The 14601-nt window shown below is 45.5% G+C and overlaps 4 protein-coding genes across 4 annotated transcripts; 2 read left to right on the top strand and 2 right to left on the bottom strand.

Moving 5' to 3' along the window:
* Positions 1 to 493: 493 nt before the first annotated feature.
* Positions 494 to 3658, top strand: N7487_001981 (uncharacterized protein; the record flags this gene model as incomplete). The annotated part of the gene is made up of 11 exons (XM_056869728.1): positions 494 to 576; positions 628 to 765; positions 821 to 1363; positions 1419 to 1699; positions 1788 to 1875; positions 1929 to 1971; positions 2615 to 2643; positions 2848 to 2923; positions 2985 to 3019; positions 3107 to 3170; positions 3248 to 3658. The coding sequence occupies 11 exons, from the start codon at positions 494 to 496 to the stop codon at positions 3656 to 3658; spliced, it is 1791 nt and encodes a 596-aa protein (XP_056734512.1).
* A 1384-nt stretch (positions 3659 to 5042) lies between these two features.
* On the top strand, positions 5043 to 6255 carry N7487_001980 (uncharacterized protein; the record flags this gene model as incomplete). The annotated part of the gene is made up of 3 exons (XM_056869727.1): positions 5043 to 5948; positions 6002 to 6075; positions 6138 to 6255. 3 exons carry the CDS (start codon positions 5043 to 5045, stop codon positions 6253 to 6255), a joined length of 1098 nt encoding a protein of 365 aa, XP_056734511.1.
* A 2761-nt stretch (positions 6256 to 9016) lies between these two features.
* On the bottom strand, positions 9017 to 11141 carry N7487_001979 (uncharacterized protein; the record flags this gene model as incomplete). The annotated part of the gene is made up of 12 exons (XM_056869726.1): positions 9017 to 9104; positions 9165 to 9395; positions 9456 to 9571; positions 9624 to 9783; positions 9836 to 9880; positions 9932 to 10056; positions 10113 to 10218; positions 10272 to 10458; positions 10526 to 10604; positions 10670 to 10808; positions 10864 to 10921; positions 10970 to 11141. 12 exons carry the CDS (start codon positions 11139 to 11141, stop codon positions 9017 to 9019), a joined length of 1506 nt encoding a protein of 501 aa, XP_056734510.1.
* A 1307-nt stretch (positions 11142 to 12448) lies between these two features.
* On the bottom strand, positions 12449 to 14162 carry N7487_001978 (putative FAD dependent oxidoreductase; the record flags this gene model as incomplete). Its single annotated transcript, XM_056869725.1, has 5 exons — positions 12449 to 13246; positions 13307 to 13453; positions 13519 to 13783; positions 13849 to 13974; positions 14035 to 14162. 5 exons carry the CDS (start codon positions 14160 to 14162, stop codon positions 12449 to 12451), a joined length of 1464 nt encoding a protein of 487 aa, XP_056734509.1.
* Between the last annotated feature and the right edge of the window lie 439 nt (positions 14163 to 14601).

The raw sequence follows: 14601 nt of genomic DNA, 5'->3' as shown, positions 1-14601 counted from the left end.
ATTGACTAGATTAAATGGAGATGGCTGGAGAGAGCTATGCGACAAGGAGAGTCGTGTTGAGGCCGATGAAGTCACTGGACGCGTCGACACGTGCACAAGGCGGTCAGCAAGATGTCGTTGGCAACTTTCCACTCGTCACCTTTTCCTCTCGCAATTCTTCCTGTTTCATATTGAATATTATTATTAATTATTTCTTATCTTAAAATATTGATAAAGGTCGTTGTTACATTTTTATTTGTGGCCAACTGAACCCCTCACTGATTGGACAACATGGACCGTTCACCGATACCTCGGTCTTAGATACCTGCAGTTCTGCCCTATCCCCGAAGAGGAGATAGGCTAGGTTTAAAAAAAGGAGAACAAAAACAAACAGCTAAATTTATCGGAAAAGAAATCCTGGATTCAAGCTTCAACATTCGACGTTCAGTGTCGGTATGTGACTGATTCTGGCCGTGACCATGGGGGAGACCCACTAATCGAAGTAGAACTCCAGATGGATACACACATGGATCATACGGAAATTCCGGTGATCGAAACCGATGAACCGTTATTCGATGTTCTTCCCAAGCTATTCAAGTAAGTCTCAGCTGCCTTTCAATTAAGCAGAATTAACGAAGCCCCCTGTAGCTTTATTAGCATGGCCGTGGGTGATATGGCTTACTCGTTTGAGCAAATGCTGTACGGATCCCAAGGACACCGTCTTAGACAATTGGTTCATGCTTTAGCAGATGATACTCACAATCCCTTCATCATTGTAGCGTTGATGTAAGTTCACCATAAAGAGGACACTGGAACTGGACTGGTCGATTAACAACTCCAGGATTCTGAAATGGGATTTCACCACTGCCACTGAGGATGACTGGGGGCTTAATGAGAGCCGCGGTGCAGCCTGCGAATTTGTTGCCTGGCAATTCCTGTGCCACCTGAACCAGCGTGAGACAATTGAGTTTCTGTTAGAAGAGCTACCAACACCGCGGCGCGGTTCGGTAAATATCATTGAACCCGAAGCAGGTAATACTGGCCTGGCATCTATCCGAGGTGATACAAGCCAAACTCAAAATGAGGCTACTCCTCTCTTGCCAAACTCTTCTTTTTATCGTCTGTTTGGCAAGAGGACCACGGAGACTCAGTCATCTGGAACCTCACAAGATACACAAACACGTGAGGAAATCTATGCCGCCCAGAGATACTCCCAATTCTTTGGTTTGAATGCACTTGAGATTGCAACGATTGCCCATGCGAAGAGATTTCTGAGCCAGCGAGTTGTTCAAAAGGTGGTCGATGGTATTTGGAATGGTGAAATCGTTTTCTGGGATTCCCTGACGGTCAATTCAACCAAGAAACCTCATATTTTTAACAGAAGGTTAGACAGGACCAACACTCGTCTTACGGAGATACTGACAATTCCCTTCCATCAGAACGTCTGATCCATACTCACGCCTGAGAGTACCTCTGTACCGGAAAATCTTTGAAGCAGCATTCTTCATGTCCTTCCTCTTTCTCTACTACGCAGTCCTAGTAGAGAGGAGACAAGAGGCCGTGGGCATTTTCGAAGCGGTGATGTATGTATGGATCGTCGCTTTTGCATATGATGAATTGAGTGGAATCATTGATGCCGGAGTCGTTTTCTACCAAATGGATTTCTGGAGTCTTTGGAACCTGAGCATAATTGGCGTTGGAATAGCATTTGTCATAACAAGTGAGTCACTCTCCCTGCTCAATCTGCCTTGCGGCTCGTTGTTTGCAGGTCATCCGTGTTAATGGAGCGACTAATGAGGACGCCACAGGGGTCATCGGGCTAGCGAAGGGCAACGACCCCATTATTGAGCTCTCATTCGACATCCTATCTCTAGAGGCTCTGTTTCTTGTACCAAGGTATGGCTATTGGTGGAATTAGCTGAGCGACAGGGCTGACACGGAATGAACAGGATCTGCTCGCTTGTGAGCTTGAATTCATACTTCGGCAGTCTAGTAAGTGAATCCTGCATAGAACCATCACTGTTCTAGAAACGGACTGACTGATTGTGGCTATGAACAGATACCAGTATTGAAAGAGATGGTGCGATTTCTTGCCCTTTTGCCCGAGTGGGAAGTGGGTTTAGGACCCAAGGCTGATTGACAATATGTTTCAGACGAAAGCATTCTTCAGGTTTTTCCCAGTGGTGGTAGTATTGTATGTTGGTAAGTGTGGCTAAGCAATGCAGCCCTAGATGGGTGAAGTATGTCGGAGCCGAATCACTGAATTGCTTCCACAGGGTTCTTGACTACCTTTACTATGCTTGCGCGTGACCGCCTGTCGCTCAGCACTATGTCACATTTATTAGTGAAAGTGTTCTTTGGGTACGGTGAAAGAATCCCTGCTGTGCCCGCTATTTTTCTTTTTCTTTTTTTTAACTGACCATTTGAGATAGATCGAGTGTTCTTGGACTAGTGCGTTTTCCTTCTTTTTCTTTTTTTTGGCACAGGCACTGACAGTGGCTGAATTGATTGGATGATAGGATACGGCGTCTGAAGTAAGTCTTGCGCACCGGTTGTCCTGCAGCGAATGATATCCCGGAATATTGGCAAAATGGTTGGCTATCGTGTAAAGTTGAACTGACACGCTAATTTTTAGATCTCCCCCATCTTCGGCTATGGCTTGATGTGAGTTCCCTTGATTTGGTTGCATAGAAAAAAAAAGAGTCGCATGTGCTTTTGATCACGTTCCAATATGCAAGTGACGTCCAGTTGCATGACTTTGTCTTTTTTGGGGGGGAGCGTCATTAGCACACGAGCATTTACGACTACTTCCACGCAGTGGTTTTTACAAGATGTATGCAAAAAGATACTGACTGAAATGATTTACAGGCTTACTTTCGCCCTCATGACCAATACTCTCATTCTCTCATCCTTAATTAGTTTGATGAGCATGAGCCTTGAAGGGGTAAGTAAATACCCATCTACTATAGTTGCATGGCAGCCGATTAATTCCTTTTTGTACATAGGTGATGCGGCATGCTCGAGAAGAATACCTTTTCCAGTCAGTATACAAACATAAACATCCCTGTTGTTCTGAAATTTGGCACTGCCCCATGGAAAATTCCATTTGGACTGACCAGCCAATCAGATTGGCGATTTACGTCCTAGAAAGCAGCAATTCTCGACGACTAACATACTTCATGCCACCCCTGGTCAGTCAGCGTCTGATCCCTAGATTGAATCTTTCTTTGTATGTTCTGGAATATTTCCAAGCTAATATACTCAGCAGAATCTTATTCCCCTCCTCTGTATCCGACCCATGCGGCTTTTTCTCTCTGCTGGAACCGTTCGCCGTGTACGAATTGTCTTGCTTCGAGCCACTCATCTTCCGTTTGTTGCATTGATATGGGCGTACGAGTCTAAATGGCGACAGTCCAAACGACAGAACAGCCTGCTTCCTCCAATATCGGCACGTCAAGGAATTTCTGAAAATCCGACTGGCCCACGGTGCCAGGACCCACACCACCCCTCCGTAATTGAAACAAGTCGCCTAGGCCCTGGAAAAGCACCCAGTGTGGATCAACAAGCCGCGCGTGAGCTAGACATGGGGCAGTTCGGGCAAGTACCGCAGCTTGCGGACCTGATCGACACAATAGAACGACTACGAACTCAAGTGGATGCCATTGCCCAACAAAAGTGACAATTCCAACCCAAATTCACAAATTATCATGTATTTTGTGATTTGGCTTGTGATTGTGGAGTTGATGTGAGTTCAAAAGGCGCGGTAGAGGGGTCACTTCCCTGGCGCTTAGGGCCACGCACGCCCCCTGCAGGACCGGACTCGGCGCTAGTCGTCGAGCCACACCCTGACAACAAAAAACCGTTCGATATTCTGAACAACCATATCGATGAACAGCCTAATCGAAACAGGCTTGGTGGTCTTTTTCGGCGTTCCCTTTTTTTCATTTCCTCCAATTTTCCTTTCTTTTTTTTGGCTTTCCCCCCTCCCCCCTGTCCCTGGCGTTTCAAGATTGGTTCTCCTTTCCAATCAATTTCATGTTCGATCCACAAGAGGCGAAAACGAGTAAATAGATCATGGTGAAGTTGAATTCAGATATATCATATAGATAGCTACAGTTTGTCCGGGGGCGCGTCAATTACCTGTGGAGTCGATGTGGAGTTTCCGCGCTATGGTATACATGAAGTCAAGGGGATCGAACGGTTCGGAAGGGCTGGCCCGCATACCACTGAGGTCACGATAATTAGTCGTGTTTGTGAGTTAATAAACTTCTCCTATTCTGAGTTTCGTCAGAAAAAAAAAATACATTACCCACCGTCTCAGCAATATGCGGGCTGTGCTCATGGTCAACAGGCCCTCGACACACCAATGCACCTCGCCAAGCCGATCCAGAGACTCGGGCTTTCCTGATGTTTCTGTATGGCTACTACCTGCATGGAACACGTCTCGGTTGGGCAGACCAGCCCAACGGTGGTGAAAGGGATGGTTAGCCTTTTCCAGACAAACCCAACAGCCGCCGTTATGCATCGTCATAATCTTCCTATGTAGCAGGTTCTTTACAGGGTTATTACGATCTCTAAAATGTGCCCGAAACTAGGCTGAAAATGTAATGATTTGCCCTAGATGGTTATGGGCATAGTATATACTGGATCTGTGCAAATATGCTAGACCTGGACTGTCATCGATCTCTCGTCCGGATTACCCTTGACCCCCCCGGCCCTTAATGCCCCCCACCCGATTTTCTCTTCCACCGCAATTACAGACCCTTTCTTCTCCGAATCTGCCTTGTCTATTACGGCGTCAAGTCGTTGAATATTCAGCATCTGTCGGTGTCGATGCGGCGCAAGTTCTTCTCCAATGAATTCATACCCTATCCACTACATTCCTCTCAGCCACCGATGTATGCTGCCGCTGTCAATCACCAACAGCGAAGCTGTTGACTCGAAAGCCTTTACTATATATACTTGGGTCCATCACCACTCTTTGTTGACTCTGATATAGACTAGCCCTTTGGTTGGTTTGATGGCAATACACTTCTTATTCTTTTATTGGATTTCTCTACACCATGAATCAGAATCTAGTTCATCCCTCACTCACATCCCCGCGGAGAGAGGATATACGATCTCGCGAAACTTCTTCGGCATACTCGTCTCCCATTTCTACCTCGTCCCAGGGAGGGGTTTCCCCTATTGGTCTGGGCATCTCCCGCTGCGAAATCGAGAATGCATTCGGTCAACTGAGGGTCTTCCCTCCCACGCCTATACTACCATCACAACTAGTCCCTGGAGCGCCAAATCCCACCTTTGAATTATCCTATGATGACTATTCTAGCGGATCATGCTATCCACCAGTTTACAGCGGACTTGTCAACAGTGCTTCGGAGACTTCACTAGGATTCTACAGCCCCCCGGTGATGAGCGCATCCCCCAGTTACAACTCTACCATGGAGGTTGTCCCTGGCCAGAACGTCTTCCCAGCCCAAATGGCCGATATTTGGATGCACACGCCTTGCTCGGGACCGACAACGCCCTCGGATGTCACTCCGGTCACTGTAGCGAACGCAGCCACAGGACAATGGGACCAGAGTGTGTTTCCAGACGCGTGCATCACCTCGACGATGCCCCTATTGCCAGTCAACAATATTTCCTACCTTGGAGCGATGGGAGAGGATATTGGATACAGATCCCCTGGACACAGCATCAACACCGGGCACGTCGTGCCGCAACCTCAGGCATCCGAAGGAACCGATAGTGCCACAAACTCGAACACAAGAGAGCGCGGCCCCTCAAACGAGAGGCTGGTATCTGCCAGTGGCCTGGAATGTCCAATTTGTGGCTCCAAATTCACCCGACGCTCCAACTGTAGGGAGCACCAAAAGATGCACAACCCTGAATGGAAGAACAACCATCCATGCGAAGACTGCCACAAGACATTTGGACGAAGCTCAGATCTCAAAAGACACATGAATACCGTGAGTATGGAGACCAAAAGGGGACAAGAAGCAGCCACTAATGGGACCTTTAGGTGCATCTCGGGCTTCGGAGGTACATCTGTCACTCTTGCGACCGGGGTTTCAGTCGCCAGGATAGTCTGGCTAGGTAAGGTCCCAGAATATTTATTCTCGTTGAATGTGTACTTGTGTACTGATATAAGCAAATAGACATGATTGTGTAGAGAAGCAGCGCAACGATGCGAGGTCTACCAGCCACGCTGAGCCATCTTCGCTTGTGCCCAGGCAGCGCCAACGAGTGTCGAACAACCGCCGCTCAGTTAGCTAATGATATAGGCAGTTGATTTCATTCTGCATGTCTAAATCAATATCGGAGGGGGATATCTTCCACTTTGGCTATTATTTTTACGGATTGCATGGTTTTGCCATTACGGGATCTGCTGGTCAGAGCCACGTTGATTTTGCTCTTATTTGCTTTTATTTACAGGGCTTCATGGGATGTGATTCCTATTAGGATTCGCATCTTTCGCATAGCATGAAGTCTCATTTCCTTGGCGTTGTTGGATTATTATACGATGCATTTTGGTTGGAATTTTGAATTACTGTATTGCAGGTGGTTATTTTGCTTTTCTTTTTTTTCTTGCATCGTTTCAATTCATTTTATTTGGCTATATCTTGATATACCTTACCCCATACGGAGTACACATGTGCCATTTTGAATGTGATATCATTTGCATGCAACCGCATGGGCTGGCGCGCGGGTAACAGGAATGTCGGTTATGTATGGAGTACGGAGTACTAGCATCCAATATCACCGCACTTATCGACATGGTCATCAAAACAGGGATTAGATTGAAGATCAGAGACTTTTGGCAAGTACAGCATTACATATATGTCTGAATGGTTATGAATGCAGGTTGATTTTAGACCAACAGCGACTCGGAGAGCAAAAGGACATTGTTCTGCGTGGAAATTGCACTTATTTCCACTTCCAAAGAAGAGAAATCCACAGGAAATCCACAGGAAGTCCAAGGGAAGTTCAAGGGAAGTCCTCCGACTCAACAACTACCCCCCCCTTCTCCCCCCCTCTCCGTCTCCCCGAGGCCCGTTGGATCTCGACTCTTGCCGCGCTCCACCTTAAGAACGCCGAATCACACGCTAAAATCAGTAGGCATCTTCGACATTCAGTCGATCTTTGAAGGAAGTGAAACAACTCTAACTCTCTTAGTGCTCTTATGAACGCCATTACTCTTCTCTTCTCCAAATTTGCAAATCCCGGAAAAAAAAGCGCGCATCCAAAGGATCTCCCAGGTATCATAGGGTATGTCTCAGATCCCCAGCCCTGACCTCTTCCTGCAATATATTAATCCTTGCTCAGTCACACTATCACGGGAAAAAAAATATAGTGGCAATCCATTCTCGTACGTTCAATTGCCCTTTGAACAACAAATAATCACATTATTGTCCAAAGATCCTCAATTTCACCCCGCTATCTCCACTGCTTCTTGAAGCTAGTCGCATTAAGTGGAGACAAAGGACACGACTCGACCATTTGGAATTGTGCCTCCGGTGCAGCCGCGCCGGAGACATCGCGTCTGTTCGCCTATCTGGAAAATGGTCCGTGATCATAAACTACATCCAAATTGATGTCCAATATAGGAACGTTTAGGTACTCCGGACCGGCCGGTTTGATCCTTGCCCCTGAGACTTTTTTTTTTTAACAAGTGGGCCCGAAAATCTAGTCATATTATCCAGGATGATAGGCTCTCCGCGGTGCTGGAGTTGAGGCGTTGGGACTTAGCACACTATCGGTGACTTCCTATTTGTCCCGAAAGAGGTGATGATCGTATTGAGCAAAGCAAAAAAAAAAAAAAAAAAGGTACATTGTCCTACGGAGTACTCCGTAGGTCAATATAGCTGATGGAAAAGCTGTCTCGGCACAATATTGCTGTGACTCTCAATTTTGCAGATCCTTATGATTTTCATGGAGCTATGACCCTAAACTAAAAAAAGAAGGGGGAAAGAAAAAAGAGGAAGCGCCCAAGCTCGACTAGACTGCCTAAAAGGCTCAATGCCGATCTTTACGGAGTATACTACTTACTGTGTTCCGTATCCGCAATGAACTAGGGGCAAGCCCAGGAAGAGGAAACAAAGGAATCCTTGTCCCACTCAATGTTTTTGTGATGGGGCTCTCCTAATTTCCACAGGGCTATCACAATCTTGCGATTTTGTCGCTCTTACGGAGTTACTGTGTACTCCATCCCATCCGGGGAATGTGCCCAGTTAATCCCATCACTAGTATAGCGCCACTAACACTACTCCATACTGCCAACGGCTTTTCAATCAGCACACGGGTGCCTAGCCTGACCTATCGATTTATTCGGATATTCGTATAATCTACCCCTGAGTTTAGATTTGATCATTAGAAAAACATGGGTATCTGCTAAGTTTGCCTGTAATGTGGTACTCTCATCCCTGTTGGCTTAGCATCTATGATACGGAGTACTCCGTAGTATCAGGGCGATATGCAAGGGTAATCTCGATTATCAGTCAGATCTGTAAACCTCATCGGAAGTCTATGTTGTACAAGATATGGGGTTCAATTACTGGGACTTAGTGTTTAAATCCTGGAAGAACTGGATATCCGATTGGGTGATCTTGCGCCGTGGATATTAGCATGGGTATCGCTCAATCACACATCACACGAGCTACTACGACTCATCACACTAAATAGTTCGGACACTGCGATGGTAGTTCTATACTCCGTACGGGGTACAAACTATATTGTCCTTTTCCAGGAATAAAGAAAATGCTTTAAGAACATATTTAATACACCTATGAAAGCGGGTTTGAGAGGGAAAAAAAAGGAACAACAGCTGCTAGCTTAATGCTAAGCTTGTCAAAACTTGGCGTCATATATTATAGGCTAGTTTCCATTCTATTTCTCTATTTGAAATGTAAAAATTTTCGCTGAATGGAGGGATCTTGGGCTTTTTCTTTTTTTTACCCGCTGGACCTGTCTGTCGCCTATTCTCCATTTTTTATATCCGTATCCGTCTTTCAGGAAGCATGGATCAACTGCGCATATCTCAAGCCTTGGTAGGCTTTGTCTCAATAGTGGTCGTTTCTTGAGAATCCGAGGAACTATCTTCCGTCTCTGCCTCGTATGTCTGGTTCCTATATATCACAATCTCAGTTAGCAATCGACACGAAGCTAAAAGGCATAAACATACTTACCCTTTTCTCAATTTTTCTCTTTTGTGGAGGAACCGGACAACGAAAGTACTAATAATCAAGATAACAGACAGGACGGTGACAGTGATGAAGCCCTTTTGGTATTCCGGCCCATCGACCTGCTGCCATACGACAAGAGGCAACCAAGCTTGGAATACATAAGCCATTTCGTTCATGCTTCCGATAACCAAGGACCGCTCCTCGTTATCTTCGGAGCATATCTCATGCGCCCATCTGTGGTAATTTTGTTAGGATATCTGCACGTTGATAGCCTCGGGACCTTGTGAAACTTACGCCATTAACAGACCACTCAATCCGTATCCAGCCCCGCTGATAATGTAACAAGTCCATTTCCATCCAATCGGAATGTCCCAAACTGCAAGTGAGACGTAACTTATGATGTTGACGCACTGGCAAAATGTTAGAACTTCTTTCTATTTTCTTACGGAGTGTTATACTCACAGCACCGAAGATGACTGGGGGCCAACGGCTGCCGTTCAGGATAGTATCCGATATCCATGCGTAAGCGAGGGTTGTCACGACTTGAACTGCTGGGGTGGTGGTTGGTATCGAATTGATCTGGCTGATTGAATATACAGGATCTTTTGAGTTTTTAAGGAATCTGTCAAGGGTTAGAGTAAATTTACCGATGATGGTGTTTAGATATTACTCACTGTTGGAAGATAGGCTGACTTCCAGCGGCACCATTGTTGAAACATCTAAGATCGGGTGAGTATTTTCGTTCTATATTAATTAGATATTTAACTCACATATAAAGCAAAGTCAGAAGATAGATGTGCCACGAGGTGAAGATTTTCTTCAGCTTTGACTTCGTGTATGGCTCTCTGTTCTGTCTCCCTTCTAATTTCATTCGCGTTTGGGCAAGATTGACCTCCTACTTCAATGTAAGTATGTGCATAGAATACAGGGGTTTGAAATAGTAAAACTTGCATTTTTGCTCAAATACCATGGATCAGAGATCTCAGGCACATCGGGAAGGATAAAGAATCCGCTAATAGCCACGGGCAGGGAAATGACCCCATCGATAATGAATAACCTTGGTGCTAGTTAGAATGTGACCAAATATTGAGCCTCTGACATTTCTCTTACCATTGCCAGCCCTTGAAGCCTCCTCGTCCTCCGAGGTGGTAAACCGCATCCATCAGATAACCAGAAAACATACTGGCAATTCCGCTGCTCGTGTGGAAAATGCATGATCGTTTTGCCAACTCGTCTTTCCGGTACCATGAACCGATGATATATTGCATTCCGGGATAGAAAGTACTTTCAGCGAGGCCTACCGTAGGACAATGTTAATAAACCACTATAGTAGAGTGAGTTCTTGATAGGCTGTGCTTGCATACCAACGAAGAATCTAAGAACATAGAACTGAGTAGGCGTGTTACACCGGGATAGCGACATTGTGAGAACTGTCCAAAGAAGCTATTAGGGTGTAAGCATACACCTCTTGTGCAGAAAAAAAAAAAAAAAAAAGCAAAACCTCTTACCTCCATAGCCGGAATCCAATATCGCGGCTTGACGCGAGTCAGGAGTATATTGCTGGGAATTTCGCCAATAACGTAGCCGATAGTCCAGCATGTCTGCATGTAATTAAGTTCATTGCCGTACATGCCCAAGTCTTCCTTCCTATAAGTTATCAATATCAAACTCTCGAGATTCGAACACGCATATGGTACCGTACATTCCAGAGACAAATGCATTGTTGATATTGATTTGATCCAGATACTTGATAAAATATCCTATGACTTTTTAATATTATCCGGGAGGAATAGTTCAATTGAACTTACCCAAGGATGCAAACGTTAGAATGGCCAAATCCAATTTGAAAAGCAAGCGACGCTCCTCTGGTGACTTGTCAAATGTGTCCCAAATGTAGCTGACCCATTTACGCTTGAGTTGTTTCTGAACAACCTGTGTCGCCGAGTCGACATCCGCTTCGGCAAAGGATTTTGGTGACATGGTGATGCCGTGGCAATGGTGAGGGAAAAGAATATTGAGGCCCTGAGGCCCAGAGCCCTCGGGACGTTCTTATAGCGCAGGAAAGCGATCAAGCCTAACGGCCGATCAATACTAGGGACGTACTAACTCGGTGAGGCCATCCTAGCGCTCACTTCTATAACAGCTCTTATCAGCATAAAAGTGGAGGTATATCCGGCTTAAAGCCGTGTGAATCAAGCTCCAAGTTTTCAACGTTATACTCCGCACTGGGTGGATGATCTGGATAGCAGATCGAATGACCGGGCGACTTGTTCGCGCAATTCCTGCAAGTATGTTCAACATAATCCTCCATACATGTGTGAGATTCATAATCAAATCGGAACTTTGCCGACTTTGGAGATGATTTGTGTTGATGTTGATGTTGCCATACCACGCTAGGAACTCACCATCCGTGCAGTGAAGCTCGTCATACACAGGATGGGAGGACCCCTTCAAAACAAAACACAAATATCTTCATATCTGATTGACATATGTTATATTAAATATAACTATAAGCTTAAGATTTAGTCCTTCTAATATACTAGTGCAGTATATTGTATCAACTGGGGCGATGCGCGACAGGTTTCCCTTAGTATCAATATTAGCATAGGATCGCTTATAAATCTTACGATTCCCCTCTTGCCAGTGCTGTTGCCGAGGCAAAATACCATCGCATTCTGAATTCTTTTTCGAAAGCCTCGTCCGTGCTAACCGAAATCCCCGAGGACATCCACAAAGACACGAAGTCGGGGGCGGATTGTGCTCATATCGGGCTCATTCTGTGTACCCATGACCGTGCCTTTGTTATTGCCTGTGACAGGAGCCCCACTCTCCCGCAGCAATGTTATCGTTATCTCAGTGGAAGGCTGTTATCGTAACCTTGCCATGGGCATTCGCTCTGAAGCTGTGGGGTTCATGCTATTGTCGTAGTCCAAGGGATCAATTTGCGGTCTGTTTGTCTAGGTATATATGTGATAGCGGATGCAAAAGGGGAGGAGATCATGGATTGACCTATCTGTCGCTATGGAGAGGAAGAAAGGGAGGACATTGGGGAAGGAGCAAGGTCTCACCTGCCTTAAAACAACCCCTCCAGGGACACAGCTCAGAAGTACATATGTAGACTTCACCATAAGAACAACAACAGTTGGTCGCTTATTGAGGCCCTGTAATTAGAAATGTAGCACTTGGATAATCCGCTCCAATTGACTCAAGATGATGGGTATTACATTGAAGACACGACTGTGTGTTTTGATAATATCTTCATTCAATTGTATATCTTCTCAGATACCTCACGCAGTCACTCCCACCTCCAATGGGCTTTTCAGAATATCTGCCCGAGAAAGCTTCCCTGCCAGAATTAACTTAAGTCTCTCGCTCAAAGCCGCCCTCTCGGTAATCCAGGTCTGAGTATGACCCTCAATCGGAGGCAAACCACGCTCAGCTCTTCCAGTATTGACCCATTTCATCAATTCCACAACATATGGTTGCTCCTGGTCCTTGAGTGAATGGAAACTCCGCCCAAGGCCCTTCTCTTTCACGCGGTTCTCATATTCGGTGCGGAGACTCGTAGTAGATGGAAGCTGCGCAACGCCAGACAGGAAGGCTGCCACGGCGATAGCTTGGAACTCGAATAAAGAGAAAGTCGCCGTGTAGAAAGGAATTCCCACAAACGCGAGCGTGGGATCTGGGATATAGAAAATGTCTTGATGCAAGTTGTGGACTTGAGTGCCATCTGTGACAAGCACCTTGTCATTTGCCTCGGCAGCAGACAGACTGTAGTCATTATATTCGTCCAGGAATGGCAGTGCCATTTGGTATCCTGTACAAAGAATAATTGTATCTATATCGTGCAAAGTCTCCCCGGATTTAAGTTGTATGTTTAAGGGCAAATGCTCGGCGTTTGGGGATGTCGATGTAGAAATTTCGAATGCTTCAACCTCGGCAATCCTTGAGGCGTTTTTCGGAAGTGCACTCTCGGGCAGATCAAAGGCACCATTTCTAGTGCTTTGATAGACGTGGTTTGCGGTTCCACTGATTTCAGTGGCTATGTCGAGGGAAGAGACGCCTCCACCGAGCAATAGTACATTCTGTAGGTTAGTCAGTAGTTAGCCTAGTGCCACTCAATACTAGAACGTGTTGGCTCCTACCTTTCCTTTGAATCCTTCTGACCTTCGGAAGGACTTTGAATGGAAGATCTTCTCGGGCCATTGGGCTTTTGCTTCAGGTAGGCCCCGGATATTCGGGACGAGAGGTGTATGATAATGACCCGAGGCAACAATGACCGAGTCAAACGTCTATGATCCCGTCAAAACCACTTCCGAAAAGGAAAACGAAACCCCTTATAGAAATAAGAACTTACTGCAAACTCCTCGTTTTCAACGGGATCTTGGCCTTCGCTCAGAGTGCTCCAGTGAACTGTCCATGTTGACCCATCCTTATGAACTCGGGTGACTCGAGCGCCAAACTTGGTTACATCATCAACACCGGCCTTGTTCGACGTATCTTGAATATAATCCTTGAGTACATGATGCTTCACAAAAGGGCCAGTTCCTTCTGGCCATGTGTTGAGTTTCGTTTGAAGTAAAGGAGTCGAGACATTATTGGTAAGACTTTCATAACAAGGCCTAGATAATAGTTAGTACAACTGCCTTGTAAAAAAAAAAAAAAAGAATAACTACTATAAACTTACCCTGGAGGTGCATGAAGCAAGATCTTTCTTTCATTGCCTTCTCTCGCATCCTTCACATATTCCTGTGAAGCAGTTGGTCTTGGTGATGGGTACTGGGCTTCAATCGGAGCACGCTTGTCATAAAGCCTACAATTGGAAGTTTTAGTCCATTATTTCAGATCAAAAAAGGACGATTCCTGATCTTACCACACTCCACCACTTGCATTATTTCTCTCGAAAACAGTCACCTGAATTCCAGCAGCCAGAAGATGGCCAGCAGTGACCACTCCACTGATACCAGCTCCAATGACAGCAACTCGAACGGAATCACTCATGATGATTTTCACAGAAATGAAAAAAAGCAAAGAGATAATTTGCGACTGTTTCCGCACTTATGGCCCCTCCAAACGACAATATGGGCTGATATATCGCAATGCTTACCGGGAAACCCGGCAGAGAATCAGATATTAGGAATCCTCGTGATTTTGATCGTGGATTGTGACATCGGAGGTTCCCCGCTTGGAATTAATGTACACAACAAGTATACATTGAACAATTTACATCGAATTCTGAAAGAGGGGTATAAGAATGGCAACCAAAGATAACTAAAAGTGACATTCGTGGCCCACAAAAGGCGTAATGGGTGAGGACGATGATGTGCTCAAATTCTGGGCAGTACAACGCTACAACGTTGATCAATGAGAGAATCGACATTTCTAAAATATGTATATAGTACAGACTTGATATCGATTAGAATTCACCAGATTTATAAAA

The sequence above is a fragment of the Penicillium crustosum genome (genome assembly GCF_028827405.1).
Source record: "Penicillium crustosum strain IBT 35664 chromosome Unknown utg000001l_segment0_segment0, whole genome shotgun sequence".
Classification (NCBI taxonomy): Eukaryota; Fungi; Ascomycota; class Eurotiomycetes; order Eurotiales; family Aspergillaceae; genus Penicillium; species Penicillium crustosum.
This window is presented reverse-complemented; position numbering and strand designations above follow the sequence as displayed.